Source organism: Neolamprologus brichardi, chromosome 13 (genome assembly GCF_056152115.1).
Source record: "Neolamprologus brichardi isolate AB-2024 chromosome 13, ASM5615211v1, whole genome shotgun sequence".
In the NCBI taxonomy this organism is placed as follows: Eukaryota; Metazoa; Chordata; class Actinopteri; order Cichliformes; family Cichlidae; genus Neolamprologus; species Neolamprologus brichardi.
In genome coordinates this window covers 510,001-530,000 of record NC_142116.1, presented here as the reverse complement: position 1 = coordinate 530,000, position 20,000 = coordinate 510,001, and the positions used below count along the sequence as shown (strand labels likewise).

Here is a 20,000-nt window from a genome sequence, read left to right as displayed (position 1 = left end):
TAAAATCTTCTCTTTCAACTGCTGCTGTGTCCACAGTGTTTGCTCTACAGCCATCATTTTACCCTCAAAACGTAGCCATCGTTCTTCTCTTTCCAACACTGTGTCTTTCAAAGCTCAGAGATGTAAACTTTTTAAACTGTGTGGATCCAAGTGGAGGGATCACATTGAATCACTGAATGAGTAAAAGAATATGAACTTTTAATATTCATTCAGATGTTTTCTGACTCTAAATTTTCTTTTCTCATTTCTTAGGTTTTTCTAATTTACAATGAAAACATTTTCAGCTATTTTCCAACTTCTGTGTGGATGTCAGCTTTTAGCACTTCAGCACTTTTGTTTTCTGATTAAATTCTGTTTTTTTATCTCATTCAAACTTTTTAGCTTAATTCAGCAAATAATTTATTTCAGTGCATACATTCAGATTCAAGCATTCACACTGCAGTTTCTTCAGAAAATGCACTTTCTAGTTTATATTTGCTGTATGTGTAATTAAAACTACATTTTAATTTGAAAGGACTTCCTGTCGTTCAGCCTTCACCTGCTGTGGTCTCTACACGGCCTCAGGATTAACGTTAGCTGCCTGCCTGCGTTTGATTGGCTGAGAGGACACATAGTGCAACACTTCACAGCTGAAAGTCAAACCTGCAGACCTGCCTCAGCACCGACACTCAGGTCTGTAAACGAAATGCGTTTCTGCAAAATCATCGTGCCCTTCAAAATAAAAGCGTGACAATTTAAGGCGGTCGGTCTTACCCGGCACTGCTGCTCGTACTCTTTGATGATTTCAGAGAATCTCTCCTCGTGCCTCAGACCAACGCTGGACGGGTCCAAACCGCCAAACTGCCAAAACAAAAGCAGCAGTCGGTCGATCATCAGCTGCTTTAAACGTAAAGTCACGGAGAAACCAAGTCAGGGGAAAGCTTCATTAATCATTCATCAGAAACTAGCTGGAGTCACCCAACACCAGCTGCAGTGTCTCATCAACACACATGCACACACCCACACATCAGAGTTTATGGTCTGACGTTTGGCGTCTCGCTGTAGCGCGTCCCTCGCTAACAGCGCTGTCAGGTGTGTGAATTAAAGCTGCTACATGTGATCTAGTTATGGAAGTGCATTCTTTTCTTTCCCCAGATCACCTGGGTCACTTACCCAGAGTACTGGAGTACTGCAGGGGTGCTGCAGGGGGCGCCACAGTCAAACAAATAAAAGCTGTAATTCATTATATTAGCTTTGACACTAACAGCTGTTATGAGGAACACTTCACCAGCAGTAAGTTCATTGATTGATCCACAACCTTCAAAATCACAATCAGTGAACTCATCAGGTTTTCTGTTCGTGAACGTTTTTCATTTTCCGTGTGATCCCGTCTGAGTCAAGAGGAGGAAATGCTTCATCTGCAGTCGTGTCACGGTCCACGTAGACACCACCAACCAGCTTCGCGCTGTAGTCACCTGCAGCTTTTATTTTGAAGGTGCTCAGGTCACGTGAGATTGCCAGACGAGGTGCAGGAAGTGGCGGTCACCAGCTCATCTTCACTGTGACATCACAGAAGCGATCCAATCACCTCTGGCGAGTCTCACGGAGTGTGGAGCAGCAGCTGGCCCACTCTCCACCGTCTTACTCGTTTCTCCCACTTCAGGTAAGCTCCGCCTCCTTTCCCTTCACGCCTCATCACTCCTGCTGCCGTCTTTAAATCTGATAAATTTGCTTCTGTCACAGTTTGCTGTCGCTTGTTTAACGACAAAGCTGGAAGAAGAACAAACTGTGGGACGCGTGACGTAAGATTAGGCGTCGGAGGCGCCCAGCGTGAGAACGGAGCCGACTGATGACGCTGTGAGTCAGAGCGAGCTCTGGCCCTAACCTGGCGTTTAACCTCGGCGGCGGCGTAAAGGCTTTCTTTGCTCACCTTGTCATTCAGCATCTGGTCCAGGGCTCTCTGCAGTCGCGTCGCTGAGGCTTCGGCTTCAGTCAGCTTCACCTTCACAGCGTTAAGCTCCTCCTCCAGACGACCGTTCTCCTGAAACGACAGGACGCGCTCAGCGCTTCACGCCTCTGATTTTCAGTAACTGATCTAAACGACTGATCACAAACTGCTCGTCCTGACTGTGACTAAACGTGACAGAGGAGAAGCGTGCAGCACACCTGCACGGCGCTGCAGAGCTCCTCCTGTAGCTCCGCCTCCTGCGCTCTGAGCAGCTGCAGCTCCTCCTGCAGGGCGCCGCGCTCTCGCTCTATGTGCTGCAGCAGCGCCTCGCTCTCCTGCTCTGTCTCGCTGCGCAGAGCTGTCAGCCTATCGCGGAAGTCCTGCTCCAGGTCCCTGCCAATCACAGAGCGGCTCGTCAGCACCGGCGACTCACCCGTGCACACGGCGGCAATCGTGCGATCGTGTAGAGCGCAGAGGCACAGAGCCCGACCCTTACCTGATCCGGCTCTGGTTGAGCGTCTCCATGCTGGCGTGCCGGTCGTCCACCTCTCTGACCAGCTGCAGGTTCCTGCGGTCGGCGCGCTCCAGGTCGGCCTTCACCTTGTCGCGCTCGCTGCAGGCCTGCTCGGCCACCTCCCTGAACACAGACGACAGAGCTCAGGGCTCAGCTTCGTCACAGAGCTCTGCTCCGTCACAGAGCTCTGCTCCGTCACTGCGGAGGTCAGAGCAACACAAACATCACCGTCGCCAACAGCTACCAAGAGCTTCAGACTGAAGCTCAGAGCACTCGCAGAAATCCCAACATAGCAGATCAATCTGTGATTATTACAGGTCATTATCAGTGGAGACATCAATGATCCAGGACAGGACTGTGTGAGGAGGCTCAGAATGTATCTGAGCCTCAGATGAGCCCCTGAAACCTCAGTCTGAGAGAGAGGGAAGAGTTGTGCTGTATGTAGGAATGAGGCGACATGAGGCACGAGCACAAAAACAACTGATTTAAAGTTAAACACAGGACACTAAATCCTGTCAGTGTGACAGGCAAACGTGACGCAGCACGGGGCGCTGCTCCAGCCCCGCCTGGACCAGCGCCCCGTGTTTCCTCGGAAAGTTCATCAAACCTACTGCAGGTGCTGGATCTCGATCTTGTAGGAGATGAGCGCCGCCTGGTGGATGCCGTTCCCGCTGACCAGCAGCTCGTTGTCCAGCGCCAGCGTCAGATCTGCCAGACTGAGGCGCTCCTCCAAGGGGAAGTCCAGAGTCTGCAGGGACATACACAGCTGGAGTCACTCACTCACACGCCATTATCAGGAACATCTGTCCAGCTGAGCCCGCCTCAGGTCACATGATTCAGTTCAACAATCATTAGAAGACATAGCAGACATTATCACTGCTGATGACACCCAGCTCTATCTGTGCATGAAGCCAGATAACGCACAGATACTTTGGTGTCACAGTTCGATATTTTTTCGATACAAAAAAATGTTCATGCTTTTTTAATTTGTCATTTATTAAAATTATAAATATATATTTTAACTCAAAAGTACAGTTTTTAAATTTAATGTTGCTGAAACAACAAAGTAATAAAAATAAATCTATCTGATGGAAAAATCCCTCATCTTTGGAAAAGAGAGTTTATTACAGAGAAATGTCTCTTTCCAAAATAAAAGCTCTACTATACGCTTCTTCTGGGCTATATTCTCAGCAGCATATTAAACATATCAGGTCCCCATAAGGAGAATCATGTGCTAACGGCTGTCTAAATGACTCGGCTAAAGTTTGTAGCATGCGTGCTTGTTGTTTTTGTCTGCTTCCACTTGTCTTTGCACGAGGATGATGTCGGAGTAAATGTGCAGTCATATTCGTTGTGTTCCCACTAGTGCTGTCAGCGTTAATCTGAAATGAGTTAACGCCACAACACGGCAAATCTCCGTTAACGAGCTACCGTGCGTGGGGCTGGACGGCCAACACGTTAACGAGCTAACTGCGCTAACACACTAGTTCCCACCCATGTAATTGAGCATTGCGTGGCACATCCGACATACTGTTTTACTTTAGTCCATGACTCGCTTACCTTCAGGGTCATACTTCACATGAAAACCAAAATAGTTCCAAACGCCAGATCTGAATGAGGGTGGGGGAGGTTCAATTTGCCATGTTGCAACCAGAGCTTAGCTTCTGTCTCGCTAGCTTGCGCTGCGCTCAGTGAATCTGCGTTCGACTACTCCGCCTAGGCTGCACTTTCGAGCGCAGATCCACTGAGCGCTCAACACAGACAGCATCGTCAGAAGGAAAGTTGATAAAATAAATTAAAAATGTTGTATTGTTCGATACATATGCGTACCGAACCGGAAGCACTGTATCATAATATATAGATATATATCAATAATCTGACAATACCATAACATTGGCCATATTATATTTACATTACCACAGTGAGATGATTTTAGTCTCATGAACAACATCAGCTAATTGTTATTTACTAACTACTCTTGAAGGCCAACAATCATGTTTTACAGTCCTGTGGTTTCAGCCTCAGATACTCAGCTAATCAAAGTGATGTCATGACAAAAATGAATGACCAACAAAACATTTTTCTCCTTCATTTCTGTCACACAAAGCTGTATGAGACGTTTCTCGCGGTTAGTATCATGGTTGCTAGGCAACCTGAACTGCGTGACGAAGGATAGACCGTCCCATTTCACAAGCCTCTCACTTCCGCACTTCTCGTACTTATAGTACGCGCAGTACGTAGTACGTGTAGTGCGCGTACTTCAAGCGTGCAGACCCTGAATTGGGACACAGCCAGAGCGAGGATTTTCACATCAACACTAAGTCACATCCACCACAGAAGAAGAGCCAGAAACAGGAAACAATGAGCGAAGATGAGGAGGGGAAGCGATCCGTTTGATTTTCTGTGAAACTGAGTCAGTAAAGACTAAACTGATCCACGAACCACAGAGCAGAAGCTGCTCCGACACGCTCACAGAAACATTAACACAAAAACACATCAGAGGGTAGAACGGGCTCTGTGCCCAGCTCTGACCTGCAGGATGTCCCGGCTGTTCCCGATGCCCTCCTCCGTCCACAGGGCCGCGACGCGCTCGGGGCTCGTACATCCTGAGCCGTCGTCCAGCCGGCTGAGCACCTTCTGACCCACGGTGGCCATCAGCAGGGAGGGCGAGGCGGAGCGGGCCGAGTGCTCCTCTGACACCTCCCGAGGCTGCATGGAGGAGCAGAACAGAGTCCAGGTTCAAAGGTCGGCACGCAGACAGAGCAGCTTAAGCCCAACGCAGGACCAGACTCCAGAGGAGCGCCTGCTGCAGCCCCAACCATTAATCTGGATTAGCTTCAAGGCGAGCCTGAAACACGCCAACGTCCTCACACACACATATCTGTGTGTGTGAGGACGGGTATTAACATCTTCATGGGGACCAAACATTGGTAGTTTACTATACTTGTGAGGACAAACAGCCCTCATGAGGATCAAAATCCGGGTCCCCACGAGTTTGAAGACATTTTTGAGACTCAAAATGTGGTTTTAGTTTCAGTGTGACGGGTCAGGGTCAGGTCAGGGTCAGGGTCAGGCATTCATTTGTATGAGATCTTTGGGAAGGCGGAGTCTCACTTGTTCTGCCTACATTTCAAAATAAGAGCACGTCTAACTGCTCAGAGTTTCTGGGTTCAGTCTGAGTCACCTGACTGCAGCAGTACGTGGCGGCGGCGGCGCTCATCCTCTCCGTCCTCGCAGCCTGCGATCACGATGGCCTTCACCTGTCTGTGTGCGCTACTACCTGCTCACCTGCAGCCACCACAGCTGATTGGACTGATGAGCTCCAGCTGCGCAGAGCTTCCTGACTGGCTGAAAGGAGGAGGAGGAGGGCGGTGCTGCGTTCAGGAGCTGCTGGGACATTCTCACTCTAAACACAGCTCATCGATCTGACTGACATTATTTCTAATATTCAGCTTCTTTCTTTTTTATTCGACACTGAAATGAAATGTTAAGTAATTTAACGAAGCTCACAGTCTTCATCTCAGCAGTGACACGTTCAAGGTCAGGGTCACTCAGATCTGAGGGGCGGAGTTATGACACAGGTGAAGCAGTGACCTCATTTTCTTTCGTGGAGTATTTCAGCAGCTCTGACTTCGGCTGCAGACTCTTCTCTGAGCGTGTGCGCCTCACCTTGTGTGGCGCTCTCAGGTCAGCTTGTCGTACTGGGGTGGAACAGGTGATGGGGGTGGAGCCACAGAGCACCTTCTTGAATTCCCTGATGCTGACCCTGCCGTCCAGGTCGGGCTCCAACTTCCTGAGCAGCACGTCCACTTCCTGTTTATGAGCAGAGAGATCAATACAGATACTGATGTCATCACAAAGGGCGACGGTACACACCTCACCTCAGTGTGCAGGTGTTGCAGACCCAGGTGTTCGCACACCAGCATCAGCGCGTGTCCTCCTGGCTCCTCCCCCTGGTGCTGACCTGCAGACAGACACGTGAACCTGAGCTGCATTGACCTGCTGAGAACAAGCTTCTAAACTTTCATCTCTACATCTGAGCGCGCTCCGTCGCGGTGTGTGGACACCGTGCTGCTGAGACGTGTTCCTGTCACGTCGGGTACTTTGATGAACACAGTTTTGGTAAAAAGAAAATAAATAACTATAAATAAACTATGAAGACAAATGTACAAACAGGAAGTGTGCAGTACGATCGCTGAACGTCAGAATAAAAACACCAGAAACAAAGAGAAGGGAAACGTTCAGCAACAAGATGTGTGTGTGTGTGTGTGTGTGTGTGTGTGTGTGTGTGTGTGTGTGTGTGTGTGTGTGTGTGTGTGTGCGTGTGTGTGTGTGTGTGGAACCAACAGCAGCAAGAAAACTCCAATAATTAATAATATTGGAGTTTAATAATAATTAAACTCCAGCGACAGGACGTGGCGGTACCTTTACACTGAAAGGATGTCTCCTTCTGACTTCCTGCCTCCTCGTCAGACTTCAGGCTCTGCAGTGAAAACATGAAGGTCAGTGATTGCAACACACACACACACACACACACACACAGACACACACACACCGTGAAGCCGACAGCTATTGGAAAACATTCCTGAGCAGTCGTTACTTCTGCCGCGCTGAGCACGTTATATATATGTGTGTGTGCGTGCTCACGTGCACACTCCTGACTGTCACGCTGAAGAGCTTAGCATGTGAACCCTCGTCCATCGGGACGTTCACGGGACGGATCAGGACCTTTACGACGTGTTTTGGTCGCAGATTAAAATGTTTAAATATTCGATGAAGAAATCTTCAAAAACATTCAGAATCAGCTGATCGCTGCCATCAGCGTCACATCATCACAGTCCAGCGATGGACTCTCTGCAAAAACAGTTTCACTGACAGATACAGAGAGATTATATCGATTATAAATTAAATAATAAATTATAATTCTGCCTGAAGTGCACACTCAGGCCTGTGAGTCCCGCTCAGCCACGGCTCATCGCTGCCTTTCAAACACACTTCGTATGCTGAACTGTACATTTATTGTCTTTAAGGAAGTCATTTTTATTCAGTGTTTTCATGAAAGCCTCATTTTTCTGCATTTCCTGCTACTATGGAGAACACGCGTGAGTTGAAGGACCAGTTGGAAACCTTTATGCAGCTGCTGATGTCATCATTGCTCAGCTCTGCAGTCGGCCCTCGAGGACGGGAGTTTGAGACCCCTGCTCTCGCTTATTTGGTTGCAGTTCTACTGAGATTTAAAAATAGATATGCAAACAGGATCGTGGGCGCTGCTCCCGTGGGCGCTGCTCCCGTGGGCGCTGCTCTGTGGGCTCAGGCCATGATGTCTCGTGGGCCACGTGCTCTGTTTCAGATCCAAATGAAAACTCTCTGATGTTCCTGTGTCAGTCTGACTCTCAGCACTTTACCGTCTTATGCAGACTGACTGATTCACCACAGCTGTGGTCACACTGTGAAAACGTGTTTGGTGAGAGGTCGCCGACCAGTCTCCAGGGCTTCCACTGATCAGTGCAGGAGGAAACACACGGACTCATGAAAGAGGCCAGTGTGTCAGCAAACTGAGGTACAGCATGAGGACAAAACTGAAGGCACCGCGACGCTGCGCCAGCCTGGAGGGACAAAGTCCAAATCCATACTCGGCACCTCTCCAGCATCAGAGAGTCAGTTACTCGACTGCAGTCAGACTGTTTCCTGCTGAAAAACTGTCCAACGCCTCAGACAAACCAGGAAGAAAGGAACGGGTGGCTCTGGTGTAAAGAAGTGAAGAAGAAGAAGAAGAGGTGGAGTCGTGTTCCCGCAGCAGAGCCGCTGCACTGAAGCTGTTTCACATTCTCAGTCAGCAAAAACTAAAAGTGAGAAGCAGCCAAACCAGCGGAGCGTCTGCCAGCAGCCGCATTCCTCACAATCCCACTTCCTGAAAGACCTCCGCCGCCCCGAAACCGCCAAACCTCCTCCTCCCCCCTCAGGTATTCACAGCCTCGGCTGCAGAATTGCAGGAAACCTGAGACCAGCTGACTTCACACAGTGAGAACCAGACCGCAGCCTCACCGATGCAGAAACATTCAGAGGTCAGAGGTCACAGCATCGTCACGGCACGAGAACAAAGTGACAAAGAGCTGAGTGAACCTCCTCCTCTGCAGGGACTCCGCCCTCTGCGTGCAGCTGAAAACCTAAAACCAGAAACTCTAATTAGAGAGCTGCAGCTCCCGAACGCCTCGGCCGGCGCAGACACACGAGATCCAGGCGACGGGCGACGGCGGGAGCCTGCGGCGCGGCACGCACACACGGTTTCAGGTGTTCAGTCAGACAGCATCACTGCGGTACGCTCACACGTACAGGAAGCCCACACTCAGGGCGTTCCCACAGTTTTTAACTGAAAATGACTCTCAGACCTCCAGCCGCCATAAACATCCTGACGAGTGAACCGAGTCACATGACCACACCTGCGCGTCTGATAATGTGGCTTCATGTAATCCATGAATCGAGGCCCGAGCTTCCAACCACGGGCGCGATGACAGAGACGCCACATGTGCCAACATGTGACTTTGTGTTGATTATGATTTTAAAGTCTTTATTAAGCTAATCGCTCCGGCCCAGCGAAGACACACCACAGCCGGGTCAGCGTCTCAAACTCAGTCAAAGGAAAGAACAACAGGAAGTCAGTGTTTCAAAATAAAACTAGCTGTCTCACCTCCACGCTTTCCAGTGACGTCGCCCGTCTCAGTTTGGCCTTTCGGACGCCGGTCGGTGACGAGTCTGAGGCCTCCGCTCTGGACGGCGGAGAGTCTTCTGAGTCACAGGTAAGCGCGGCGTCGGGTTTACTGCGGCGGCCGTAACGCTTCGCTCCTTTCACCAACTTTGGCTTCACCTCCTCTGGAACAGCTGCAGAGAGGAAGAGGAGCGGCCTGAGTGGGTCAGCGAGACGCCGCTGCGACACTCGGAGCCAGAACGTGCCAAAGAGGAATCCTCCTCGGACTTTAACCAGACCACCCAGCTGCACGCCTGCAGACGGCGTCTATCTGCTCGCTCTGTCCCAGTTCTACATCCAAACTGTTCAGAGGGCCGAGGATTCGCGCGGCGTCCTGCTGCGCCACAGACACTGAAACCATGTTGGGTGATAACGAGCTGCTCAGTTTGCTGTGGTGTCAGCGGCCGCAGCAAATAGCAACACGGCCGTCGGCTGTCTGAACATGTAAATGCCTGCATGGCTGCCTCATGATTCATTTCTCAAAGTGTGATGATGACTTCACACAATCGAGCAGCTTGAACTGAAACAAAATGTTTGAAATGTTACAAACAGAGCTGACAACAAAAATGGAGGACGATCCTCGGCTCCTCTATGCTGAGGAAGTCTTCCTGTCCTGGACTCGCACGTCTGCAGGTGGACCTGGATGATATCAGCTGAGCTCAAAGCTTCTTTAAGCCACAAAGGACGATTTTCAGGTCAACGACACCCTGAAGGTCACATGACTTAAGGTTTACATCGCGCTATAAATAACATGAACCCAAACGAGATCAGCTGACATCCATTTGTGTTCCCCAATCATGAACCTCTGACCCCTGACCTCTGTAGGCCTGCCCCCTTTCTATGTGTCACCTGGCTCCAGGTAGCTGCTGTCGTCCTCTGATGTCCCGAAGTCCAGAGAGCGGGACAGCACGGCCACGAAGCCCTCCTTAAACTCCTCGAAGTTCACCTGAAACACAAACACTTGATTTTATTGAAAGCGCCACACAAATACTGTGTGTGTTGTGTGTGTGTGTGTGAGAGAGAGAGAGTTACCCGGCCATAGCGCCTCTCTCCCAGCAGCGTGGCGAGCAGCAGCGGCAGGTGAGCGTCCAGCTGCAGCTTGTGGCACAGCGCCGTGAGCTCCTCTCGGTCCAGGAAGCCGGTCGCCGTCGTGTCGCAGCTGTCGAACTCGGCCTTCAGCTGAGAGACGTAGCGGCTGTGCTCCGCCTCCTCCATGCCAACGCATCACACTGTGGCGCCCACACCTGGAGAGAAAACACAGGTCAGGCAGAGTACAGCGAGTTACTCACCGGTCAGGTGTAGTTTTGGTCTTTCAGCTGAAACACAGCGAGGTCAGGAGGGGTCAAACTTCATGGTAAATGGTAAATGGACTGGTTCTTATATAGCGCTTTTCTACTCTTCTGAGCACTCAAAGCGCTGTACACAACTTGTGCATTCACCCATTCACACAAGCACATCTCTCTAAGTGCTTTCTAGATAACATTCACACACATTCATACTCCGATGGATGCATCGGAGAGCAATTTGGGGTTAGTATCTTGCCCAAGGATATTTGGCATGCAGACTAGGGGAAGCCAGGAATCGAACCACCAACCTTCCGATCAGTAGATGACCTGCTCTACCACCTGAGCTACAGCCACCCCACAACAACACAACAAAGAAGGTAACAAAGAAGGTAACAACGAAGGCAACAACGAAGGCTACCCTTCAGACTCTCTGCTTCCATTTGAGAGCTTGTTGAACGACCCTTTAAAGTATTACTGCTGTTTTTACCCAGAGTGCACTGTTTTCACAGGAAGACAACATGGCAGGATGATCCCAGGGTCCTTTCTGAGGTGACTCTCATCAGTACAGATGTGATTTTAAGAACCCTCCGTGCCTGAAATGTTTCAGGAGGTCCTGGGTGCTGCGTGCTGTTCATTCCACATGTATGACCCTGAAACACGCCGGGGCCCCTCCCCCATGCCTCTGTTACATCATCAGTGCTCCTCTTATCTGTGCGCTGGCTGTTTCACCATCATCATCCTCAGCACACTGCTTCAGCCTGGAAACACCAGACTTATTGATACGTGAGACGTCTGTCTCCATTAAAAACAGACGAGAGCTAAAGCACTCATCGATCGATCGATCGTCCACGTGTTCTGATCTTTTTATGTTTTGGTTACTTCAGTCATTTTGTCACAGAAAAGGTAAATTAATTACACACACTGTATATAAAAAATGGACCCATCCCTTTGTGGACATGCTGAAGTGGACATTTAACTTTGTGGCCTGTGTGTGATCACCTGGCTTGGCGCTGTTATCAGTCTGCATCCACAGACACCTGCTGATCAGTTCTCACTAACATCCAATCAACATCCTAGAATTTCACTGCAGACCCAACCTGGAGCCCGTTCTTCTTGGAGGCCCCATTAGTACGGTAACCTCACAGCAGCCATGTCATTGGTCAGATGATGTCATTAAAACGGCTGAGGATCTCCTTCTCCACCTCCTCTGAGCACCTCCTCCTGCCTGGCAGTTCCACCTTTGTCTGACAGTGTGTTATCATAGATCATAAGCTCCGTGGTGATCCTCCAAAGTTAAATTCAGCTCGTATTTGATATTATTGTATTCGATTAGTTATCAATACCCTGATCAGTGCAGCTGCTGTTGTGTTTTGTGCTACAACAGTGGACAATGAAGTTGTTTTGAAACACAGGTGTGAGATACCCGAGCAGGAGTTTAACGTCAGCTACGGTCAATGTAAACACGAACGTTTCCGGAAACCCCCTCGGCTCTGTCCGGAGACTCTCGCGAGCTGAAGAAGCTTCACCATGGGAACAGAGTCGCGAGCCGCGGGAACAAAAGCCAAAGAGCCAAAAAAAAGTACAAATAAATCAATAAAACACCGAAAAACTTTTTTTTTCACCCCTTTAAACTCCCGCTTCTAACGGAGAGTCTCCCCGGTAACCAGCTCACGTTAACATTAACCAGATGAAGTTAACGGTAACCGTGAGTCCGGTCGGGTCGGTAGGTCAGTCTTACCGCGGGAAAAGTTCTCCTCCTCCGGTCAAACTTCACGTTTCCTCCATGAACGGCCTCCCGGAGCTCCGCCGTTAAGCCGCTGAGCACAAGTTACCGGAGCCGCAACACCGACACACCGAGCACCCCGAAAACCACACACAGGGGTATTTCCGCTCCGCCTTCACAATAAAACACAGCGACGGCGCGGCATTTTACCGGCAGCGGCACCTTTCAAAAGAAAACACAAACAATAAGACAAACAAACAAGAAATAATAAGATAAGTTTCAAACTGTGAATTACAAACATTAAACAGACATTTAACATTAATAAAGTTACATGGACACGGAGTGAACTACATGATTAAAATCCAAAAAAGAAATAAATTGCACAAATAAATTCATTTTTAAACAGTTTTATTGATCTCTGCGTCTTTTACTCAAACATAGTAAATAAGAGGAAATAACAGGTAAATGCACAGGTCAGTGTACCCCACCTGATTGCTGTCACACCTCAGAGACACCTGATCAGCCTCAGGAGCAGCTCTGAGACTAAACGTTACAACAACGCCCTCTGACCTGAACGACTCTTTTAAAGAAGCTGCTGGAGCACCAGAGTCCTGAACACTCAGTGACTGGACTGACACACACACACACACACACACACACACACACACACACTGTAAATAAATAAAAATAGGGAACCCCCCCCCTCCACCTCATGATGCTTAATCAACACAATCAACTATAATTTGATGCAGTGGGGGAAAAATACGCAGAAACAAATTATTTTTCAAGAATAATTAAACAGATTCAACATCTTTCTTCAACAGAACTGCATAGATGGTATCTTCCCAAAGGAAAAAGTACTATAGCTTACTAGGGTATATTAGACTTAACAGTTACTATATACAGTAATGGACTTCTATACATTTTACATCAGATTAAAACTTTGGGTGTAAGAGTCAGATAGTTACATCTATCTATATCCCAGTTACATCTAAGATCATTTAAACCTTTAGGAGAGCAGTCTCTGTGCTGTGGTTCACCCTGAATCCAGACTGGAATATCTCCAGGATCTGTCTGTCATTCAGAAAGTCATTAATCTGAGTAAAAACACGTTTTTCTAAAGTTTTACTTAAAAATGGTGAGTTGAATACAGGTCTGTAGTTATTAAAATCATTACAATCCAAATTGCTCTTCTTCAGAAGGGGCCTCACCACCGCCGTTTTAAAGGCAGCAGGGAAGACACCCAACTGAAGAGAGCAATTCATCATGTATAAAAGCTCAGCTTCAAAAAATCCATAAAGTGTTTTAAAGAGTGAAGAAGGGATTGGATCTAAAAGACATGTGGTGGGTCTCACTGTGGAGAAAACTTAAGGTTCTCAGCATTAACCAGGACAAAGCTGTCCAGTGTCTCCTCAGGTACAATCGAGTCCTCAGATGTGTTTAAAATCATATCGTGAGAAGATAAAACATCAGATCTGATGGTGCTGACTTTTCCCCTGAAGTGGTGCAAACTGCTCACAGAGCGAGTCTGTGGGGGTTCTTTGGGAGCTGTTAAAATCAGGGTTAAATAAATGATCTATGGTGGAAAAGAGGACCTTGGGATTATTTTTGTTATTACTGATTATTTTGGTGAAGTATGAATTTCTTGAATTCCTTAATGTATTATTATACATTTTAAGTTGCAAAGTATTTGATGGTTGATTACATTTTTATTTTTCCTCCATCTCCTTTCTGCTGCTCTGCAATTTCTTTTGAGTTTTTGACTTCTTCGTTTCTCCAGGGTGATGCATGTTTTACATTAATCTTTTTGGTGGTGAGTGGAGCAACGGAGTCAAGGCTTTTCTTCAGTTTGCTGTTAAAATGATTAAAAATAAAATCACAGGGTGCAGGTAAAATCACAGGGGGGCATTCGTCTAAAACCCTGGTAAAGTTTGCAGCCACTTCAGGGGTTAGATAGCGCCTCCTCACAGTTCGCACCGAGGTCTCCCGCTGAATAAAACTGGTGATGTTAAAAACACACAGTAGTGGTCAGAGACAGCCAAGTCAACAACAGAGGACACACTGGTGGACAGCCCATGGGTGATGACCAGGTCCAGAGTGTGTCCTCTGTTGTGAGTCGGCTGCGTGACGTGCAGGTAAAATCCAAACAGTGAAGAATGTTTAAGAATTATTTTGATGCAGAAGGATTATCTATGTGCAGGTTAAAATCACCGGTTAAAATTATCATGTTTGACTGTATGTTTCTTAAAACTTCTGATAAAAGCAGCACTGTCTTTAGCTGGTCTGTAAACTGTGACAGATAAAGCTGGAGGGCTGCTGAAAACAACAGCGTGGAATTCAAAAGAGGTAAAATGATCAAATAAAATGTGTTTGGAGGTGAGTTGTTGGTTAACGATGCAGTCTCACCACCTCTCTCACCACTTCTAATAGAAAAAGAGAAATTAAAGTTTGGTGGGGAGGCCTCAGTGAGAACAACTGGTGCATCCGAGCCATGTTTAAGTTTATTATCTAAAATTAAATCATTAATAATAAAAGACTTGTTCAGCAGAGAGCGCACATTTAAAAGTGCCTGACTGATCAGACTGGTGGATATTTGAGAGTAGAGTTGAATGGACGTTGACATCTTTGAAGAGGCCGGAGGTTATTAATGTTTTTGGATTTATGATGATTCTGTTTCTGTTTGTGATCATGACGGTGTCGTGCTGACTGTGGGAGAGAGAGGTCCGAGTCAGAGTTTGTGTGTTACTGTTAAAAGTGGAACAAATACAGGAGCTGAGGGACAGATCAGCAGGTAATCATCTCCTCATCAGGTCTTCCTGCAATGAAAACATCACCTCTGTGCTGGACTCGTGTCACATGTTCGTTTAAAATCATGAGAAATAACATCAGCTGATTGGCTCGTTGGTCTGTTGAGTCAAAGGCACCCTGAGGGTCACATGACTCATCGTTCAAATGCAGAAATATAATAATACAGTTAAAGAAAGGATGGGCGGGGTTTAAGGGTTAGCAACAAACTCTGTTTAAGCTCCGCCCACAGCTTCCAGTGGGAGGACTCTGAGTGTGACATCAGCAGTGGTTTGACCACATACCTGACTCACAGGTTTGTGTGTGTTGTGAACTGTGAGCCAGAGTGGAACCAGAGTTATCGCTGCTCGCCAGAAACCAAAGAGACGCCGTGCTCCGCATCACACAGCACGCTGCTGACCGCGCATCTGCAAAAACAATAAAAACCTGTGGTTACACTGTGGGGTCTGTGGGGTCTGTGAGGTCTGTGGGGTCTGTGGGGTCTGTGAGGTCTGTGGGCAGGGTCTGTGGGCAGGGTCTGTGAGGTCTGTGGGGTCTGTGAGGTCTGTGAGGTCTGTGAGGTCTGTGGGGTCTGTGAGGTCTGTGAGGTCTGTGAGGTCTGTGGGGTCTGTGGGGTCTGTGAGGTCTGTGAGGTCTGTGGGGTCTGTGGGCAGGGTCTGTGGGGTCTGTGGGGTCTGTGGGGTCTGTGAGGTCTGTGAGGTCTGTGAGGTCTGTGAGGTCTGTGAGGTCTGTGGGGTCTGTGGGGTCTGTGAGGTCTGTGAGGTCTGTGGGGTCTGTGGGCAGGGTCTGTGGGGTCTGTGGGGTCTGTGGGGTCTGTGGGGTCTGTGAGGTCTGTGAGGTCTGTGAGGTCTGTGGGGTCTGTGAGGTCTGTGAGGTCTGTGGGGTCTGTGGGGTCTGTGAGGTCTGTGGGCAGGGTCACAGTAATCTGAGTTTGCAGCGAGGACCTCCTCTGACCTCTCAGCCGAGTTTCAGCACGAGGCAGAGAGCGACATGAAGTCGTGCTGAGTCACAGCAGGTCAGCAGCTCTGCTTCACCACCACGCCCTCTCCTACATGCATGCTGCATCACGATGACAGTATAATGTGCAGGTGGAGCGTCGGCCTCTCTCTGGTGTATTTGAGTTCAGCAGGTAAATCATGTGAATCACGAGCTGTGTTATGAAGTGTTTCTGAACATTGTAGAAAAGAAGGAACTTTGGTGGATGTTTCATAAAACCAGATTTTGTAACCCTCACAGAGCTGCACTGATCAGGGCTGGAAGGTTTACCCACAATGCACTTTGTGGCGTTTTGACCAGTGAAAGAGTTCATTCAGACTGTGACGGATCCACGACGCGACGGTTACAGACCAACAGCAGACGCTGTGTTCACGCAGAGATTTCTGAAGTCACGAAGGATTAAAAACACTGAGAAATGCAAGCGTGCGCTGCAGAGACGCCGCAGGTCCTGTTTGACCACATTCACTGATGATGATGTCACATCAGCCGCATGGTTTTAGATCAGGTCTGCACAGTAAACGTTCCAGCACTTAAATGAGGTTTATGAAGGTGAGAAGAAGAAAAGCTGATCCCCCTCCCCTCTCCATGAAATGTGGAGAGGGTGTCCTCCTCTAAGTTCCTCGGCACCCACAGATCTGAGGACCGATCTTGGTCCACAAACACATCAGCGCTGGTGGAGAAAGCCCAGCAGCGCCTCCACTTCCTGAGGGTCCTGAGATGGGACAGGCTGCAGACTGACCTCCTAGTGTCCTTCTACTGTACCACTGTGGAGAGCGTGCTGGTGCACGCCATCACTGTGTGGTACGCTGGTTACACAACAGCCGATAAGAAGAGACTACAGACGGTCATCAGAACTGCAGAGAAGCTGATCGGCTGCCCACTCCCCCTCTGGACTTAACTGTCAGCTCTTGATGTCTCTACAGAGGGCGATTATAAAACACCACCTCCATCCTAACCTCCACCTCTTCAACATCCTGCCCTCTGACTGGATGTGCAAAGTGCTATACAAATACAGGTAATTTACCATCATCTGATCGGTTTTTAAAAAATTATATTCTTTTACTCCTCACTAATAAAGTTTCACAGACCGCTCCCATCACAGGAAAACTGCTTTATCATAGGTTAAAGGTCACGCCTCGCCTTAAATATAATATTTCCTACAGCACCTGAAAGCAGCACGCCTACCCCCGCCTCCTTCATGGGGAGCTGGGCTGTGATTGGAGGAGAACTGGTGTCATCAGAGGAGGAGGAGCTCGGTAAGAAAGACGCTGCGCTCAGACAGCCGTGGAGAAGAAGACGACGACGTGAGCGAGGCGCGTACCTGCAGCAGGTGAGTTCCTCCCGTTCGCGCGTGCAGGTGTCAGAGAGACGGGCCGGCAGCGGCAGGTAGCTCACCTGAGGCCGGTGTTCCAGATGAACTGGCGCTTAGATCAGCTGGCGTTGGTCGAACAGATGTGCGGCAGAGTTTCAGGAGCTGCTACCGACAAACCAGCAAAAACACGCCAGATGTGACACCTGTGACACCTGTGCGGTTATCTCAAACACGCTCCGTCAGTCTGGATGCTGTTGAACAACAAGATGTTTAAAATGTGGCGAGTTTACCTGGTGATGTCCTCACGCGCGACGCGATCGCGGAAACTGCAAACAGTTAACACCACGCAGATGTTGTTCACAGGACAGCAAGAGTCAACGATCCGGAGACTCTGGTCGTCGTTATCGTTTCATTTCTCCGGTTTCAGCGTTTTTGCTTCACAACTAAAGTGAGCAGTTTACTTTGTGCACTAACATGGAGTCGAGTGAACCAGCGCCACCTCTGGCCAAGTGCCACAGCCCTGTTCATCATGATGTTAATATTCTCTGTTTCCATAACAATGAAATACGCCTTGGACAAATATGACACATCAATATTTCATCAGTGTTGTCACATCACATCCTGTAAGCAGAGTCTGTCTGTGTCTTTTCTCAGGAAATTAACATTTCCAGCCAATATAGGCGATCCATCAACGTGGAGAGTTGGTGGTTATATACAGTCTGTATAAGTTTGGTTAATCTAATGCAGTTACTGTGAATTTACAGCAGTTACACAGTGATTAGTAATAAACAGCCAGTGAGAGTGAGTGGATTTAAGAAAGTCAGTGACTCAGGTGTGTCGATTGGTTTGTCATCTGTTTGTCAGACTGGAGGAGACGTAGAAATCTTTTGTTTTAAATCTTAGTTAAGAAGATTCCTGTTTTAAAACAAGCACTTTTAGTGAGAAATGCAAGAAGTACATCTGCAGAAAGCACACAGTTACATTCTGTCCATCATGTGGACAAAACTGAAAATGTTGAGCATTGAAAAACTGAGAACGTTGGGCAAGTTCAACAGACGTGTTTGTAAGAACGAAAAACCAAATTGTTCCTACAATAGTTATGGAAAGTCTAACTGTTGTATGTCTGTGTTCTACATGTTTATCTGATAAATAAAGTTGCTGTTGTTTTATTGCAGTTTCTTGACAATCCTGAGTGGATCTACACAGTACGGGTCAAAATGACTGCAACAAAATCAATGTCATTTTTTTGTTTTTCAACATAATACAAGCGTTAATTTCCAACACTTGCATGTGATCTTCAATTTGCAGCAGATCCACTATCACACAGCAGCTGCTGCCACCTGTGGCCAAATCCCACAGCCTACTAGATTAACTTGTGACACATCTGGACCTGCTGCTATGATCACATTGAGTAGAGGCTGAGTGGCTGCACTCACCCCTGGTGCATCCACATCTACCCACCAACATGTGGATTGTCAACACTAAAACAATCAGTAAGCAAAGACAACAGGGATCAATTTTCTCTGTTTATTTAGCAACCACAACATTTGTAGCTGCACAGGGGAAGTCCACACACACTGTGGTACCACTTTCCACAGAAGGTGCAATCTGCAAGACTGAATGAGATTGTCAGTCATTGTCTGACTGTTTATTACTGATCACCTGCTGTACATTCACAGTAACTGCATCTCCTTACAAATGTTTATTATGTTAACCACACTTATACAGACTGTATATAACTACCAACGCTAAACTGTTTGTTTGCAGAGTAAAGACACAGCAGGCTACGCTAACGACATGTGATGTTACAACACCAGTGAAATATTAGTGTCATTTCATTCATGTCAAAGGTTTATTTGCTGTCCCGTGAACAACATCGGTGTGGTGTTAACTGTTTGCTGTTTCCGCGATCGCGTCACGCATGAGGACATCACCAGGTAAACTCGCCACATTTGTAAACATCTTGTTGTTCAACAGCATCCAGACTGACGGCGTGTGTTTGAGAAACCTCACAGGTGACACATCTGTCGTTTTTTTTTTTTTTTTTGCTGGTTTGTCGGTAGCAGCTCCTGAAACGCAAAACTGCCACACATCTGTTTGACCAACACCAGTTGATCTAAGCGCCAGTTAATCTGGAACACCGGCTGGGATGCTCGAGCAGGAGTTTCCTGCAGAGTGATGAAGAGGAGCAGCACGAGGAAGTAGTGCTCTGAGCAGAACCTACACGTACACGTACTCCTCAGTTTGTACTCGATGAGTCCGATTTAGAACCGGAAACCGAGGAAGTAAACGTCACCCGATTCTATCTGCGCCACATGTTTGGCATACCTGTACCTGCCTCACCGCCCGCACGCCTCTGAGCTCACAGCTGGTGCGTCGATAAGACTCAGACCGTCGGAGCAGCTCAGGGTCACCTGAGGACACTGCAGGTGAGCAGGACCGGGTGCTCAGGTGAGCACAGACTGGTTCCTGGTCTGTGTACACCTGTAGAAACACAGGCTGAGATTAAACTAGTGAGCGTTATGTAATCAGCAGAAATCACAGCCTGTATATAAAAGATGGCAGCGGTGTGTTTGGAGCCTGGAGCTGAGTGTTGTTGGTGCTTTTGACAGTCGACGGTTTCAGTTTGTGAGACGTCACAGCGTTTATTCTGCAGCGTGGTGCCGGGGGGTTGACCTCATGGCGCCCCACT

General features: G+C 48.1%; 2 protein-coding genes across 4 annotated transcripts in view; one reads left to right on the top strand and one right to left on the bottom strand.

Annotated features, from left to right (window-relative positions):
- ninl (ninein-like) overlaps positions 1-12,392 on the bottom strand; it is a 24,950-nt gene extending 12,558 nt beyond the window's left edge. Inside the window, exons 1-13 of one of the 3 annotated variants that reach the window (XM_087849882.1) lie at positions 12,211-12,392; positions 10,219-10,430; positions 10,036-10,132; positions 9,130-9,320; positions 6,867-6,924; positions 6,323-6,405; positions 6,111-6,254; positions 4,974-5,150; positions 3,053-3,189; positions 2,424-2,564; positions 2,146-2,320; positions 1,910-2,020; positions 754-840 (exon numbers count right to left, since the gene is read on the bottom strand). In XM_087849882.1, coding sequence (XP_087706008.1) covers positions 754-840; positions 1,910-2,020; positions 2,146-2,320; positions 2,424-2,564; positions 3,053-3,189; positions 4,974-5,150; positions 6,111-6,254; positions 6,323-6,405; positions 6,867-6,924; positions 9,130-9,320; positions 10,036-10,132; positions 10,219-10,401 — 1,584 coding nt within the window. In that variant the 5' untranslated portion in view covers positions 10,402-10,430; positions 12,211-12,392. Of the gene's footprint in view, positions 1-753; positions 841-1,909; positions 2,021-2,145; positions 2,321-2,423; positions 2,565-3,052; positions 3,190-4,973; positions 5,151-5,625; positions 6,015-6,110; positions 6,255-6,322; positions 6,406-6,866; positions 6,925-9,129; positions 9,321-10,035; positions 10,133-10,218; positions 10,431-12,210 lie in introns of those variants that run through there. The other 2 variants (XM_087849884.1, XM_087849883.1) reach the window with 2 other exon arrangements.
- Positions 12,393-17,241: 4,849 nt separating this feature from the next.
- The window catches only part of aifm2 (AIF family member 2, ferroptosis suppressor), a 10,244-nt gene continuing 7,485 nt past the window's right edge, over positions 17,242-20,000 (top strand). The window contains exon 1 of the mRNA XM_087849881.1: positions 17,242-17,326. The gene's annotated coding sequence lies outside the window, so the exon portion shown is untranslated. The remainder of the gene's footprint in view (positions 17,327-20,000) is intronic.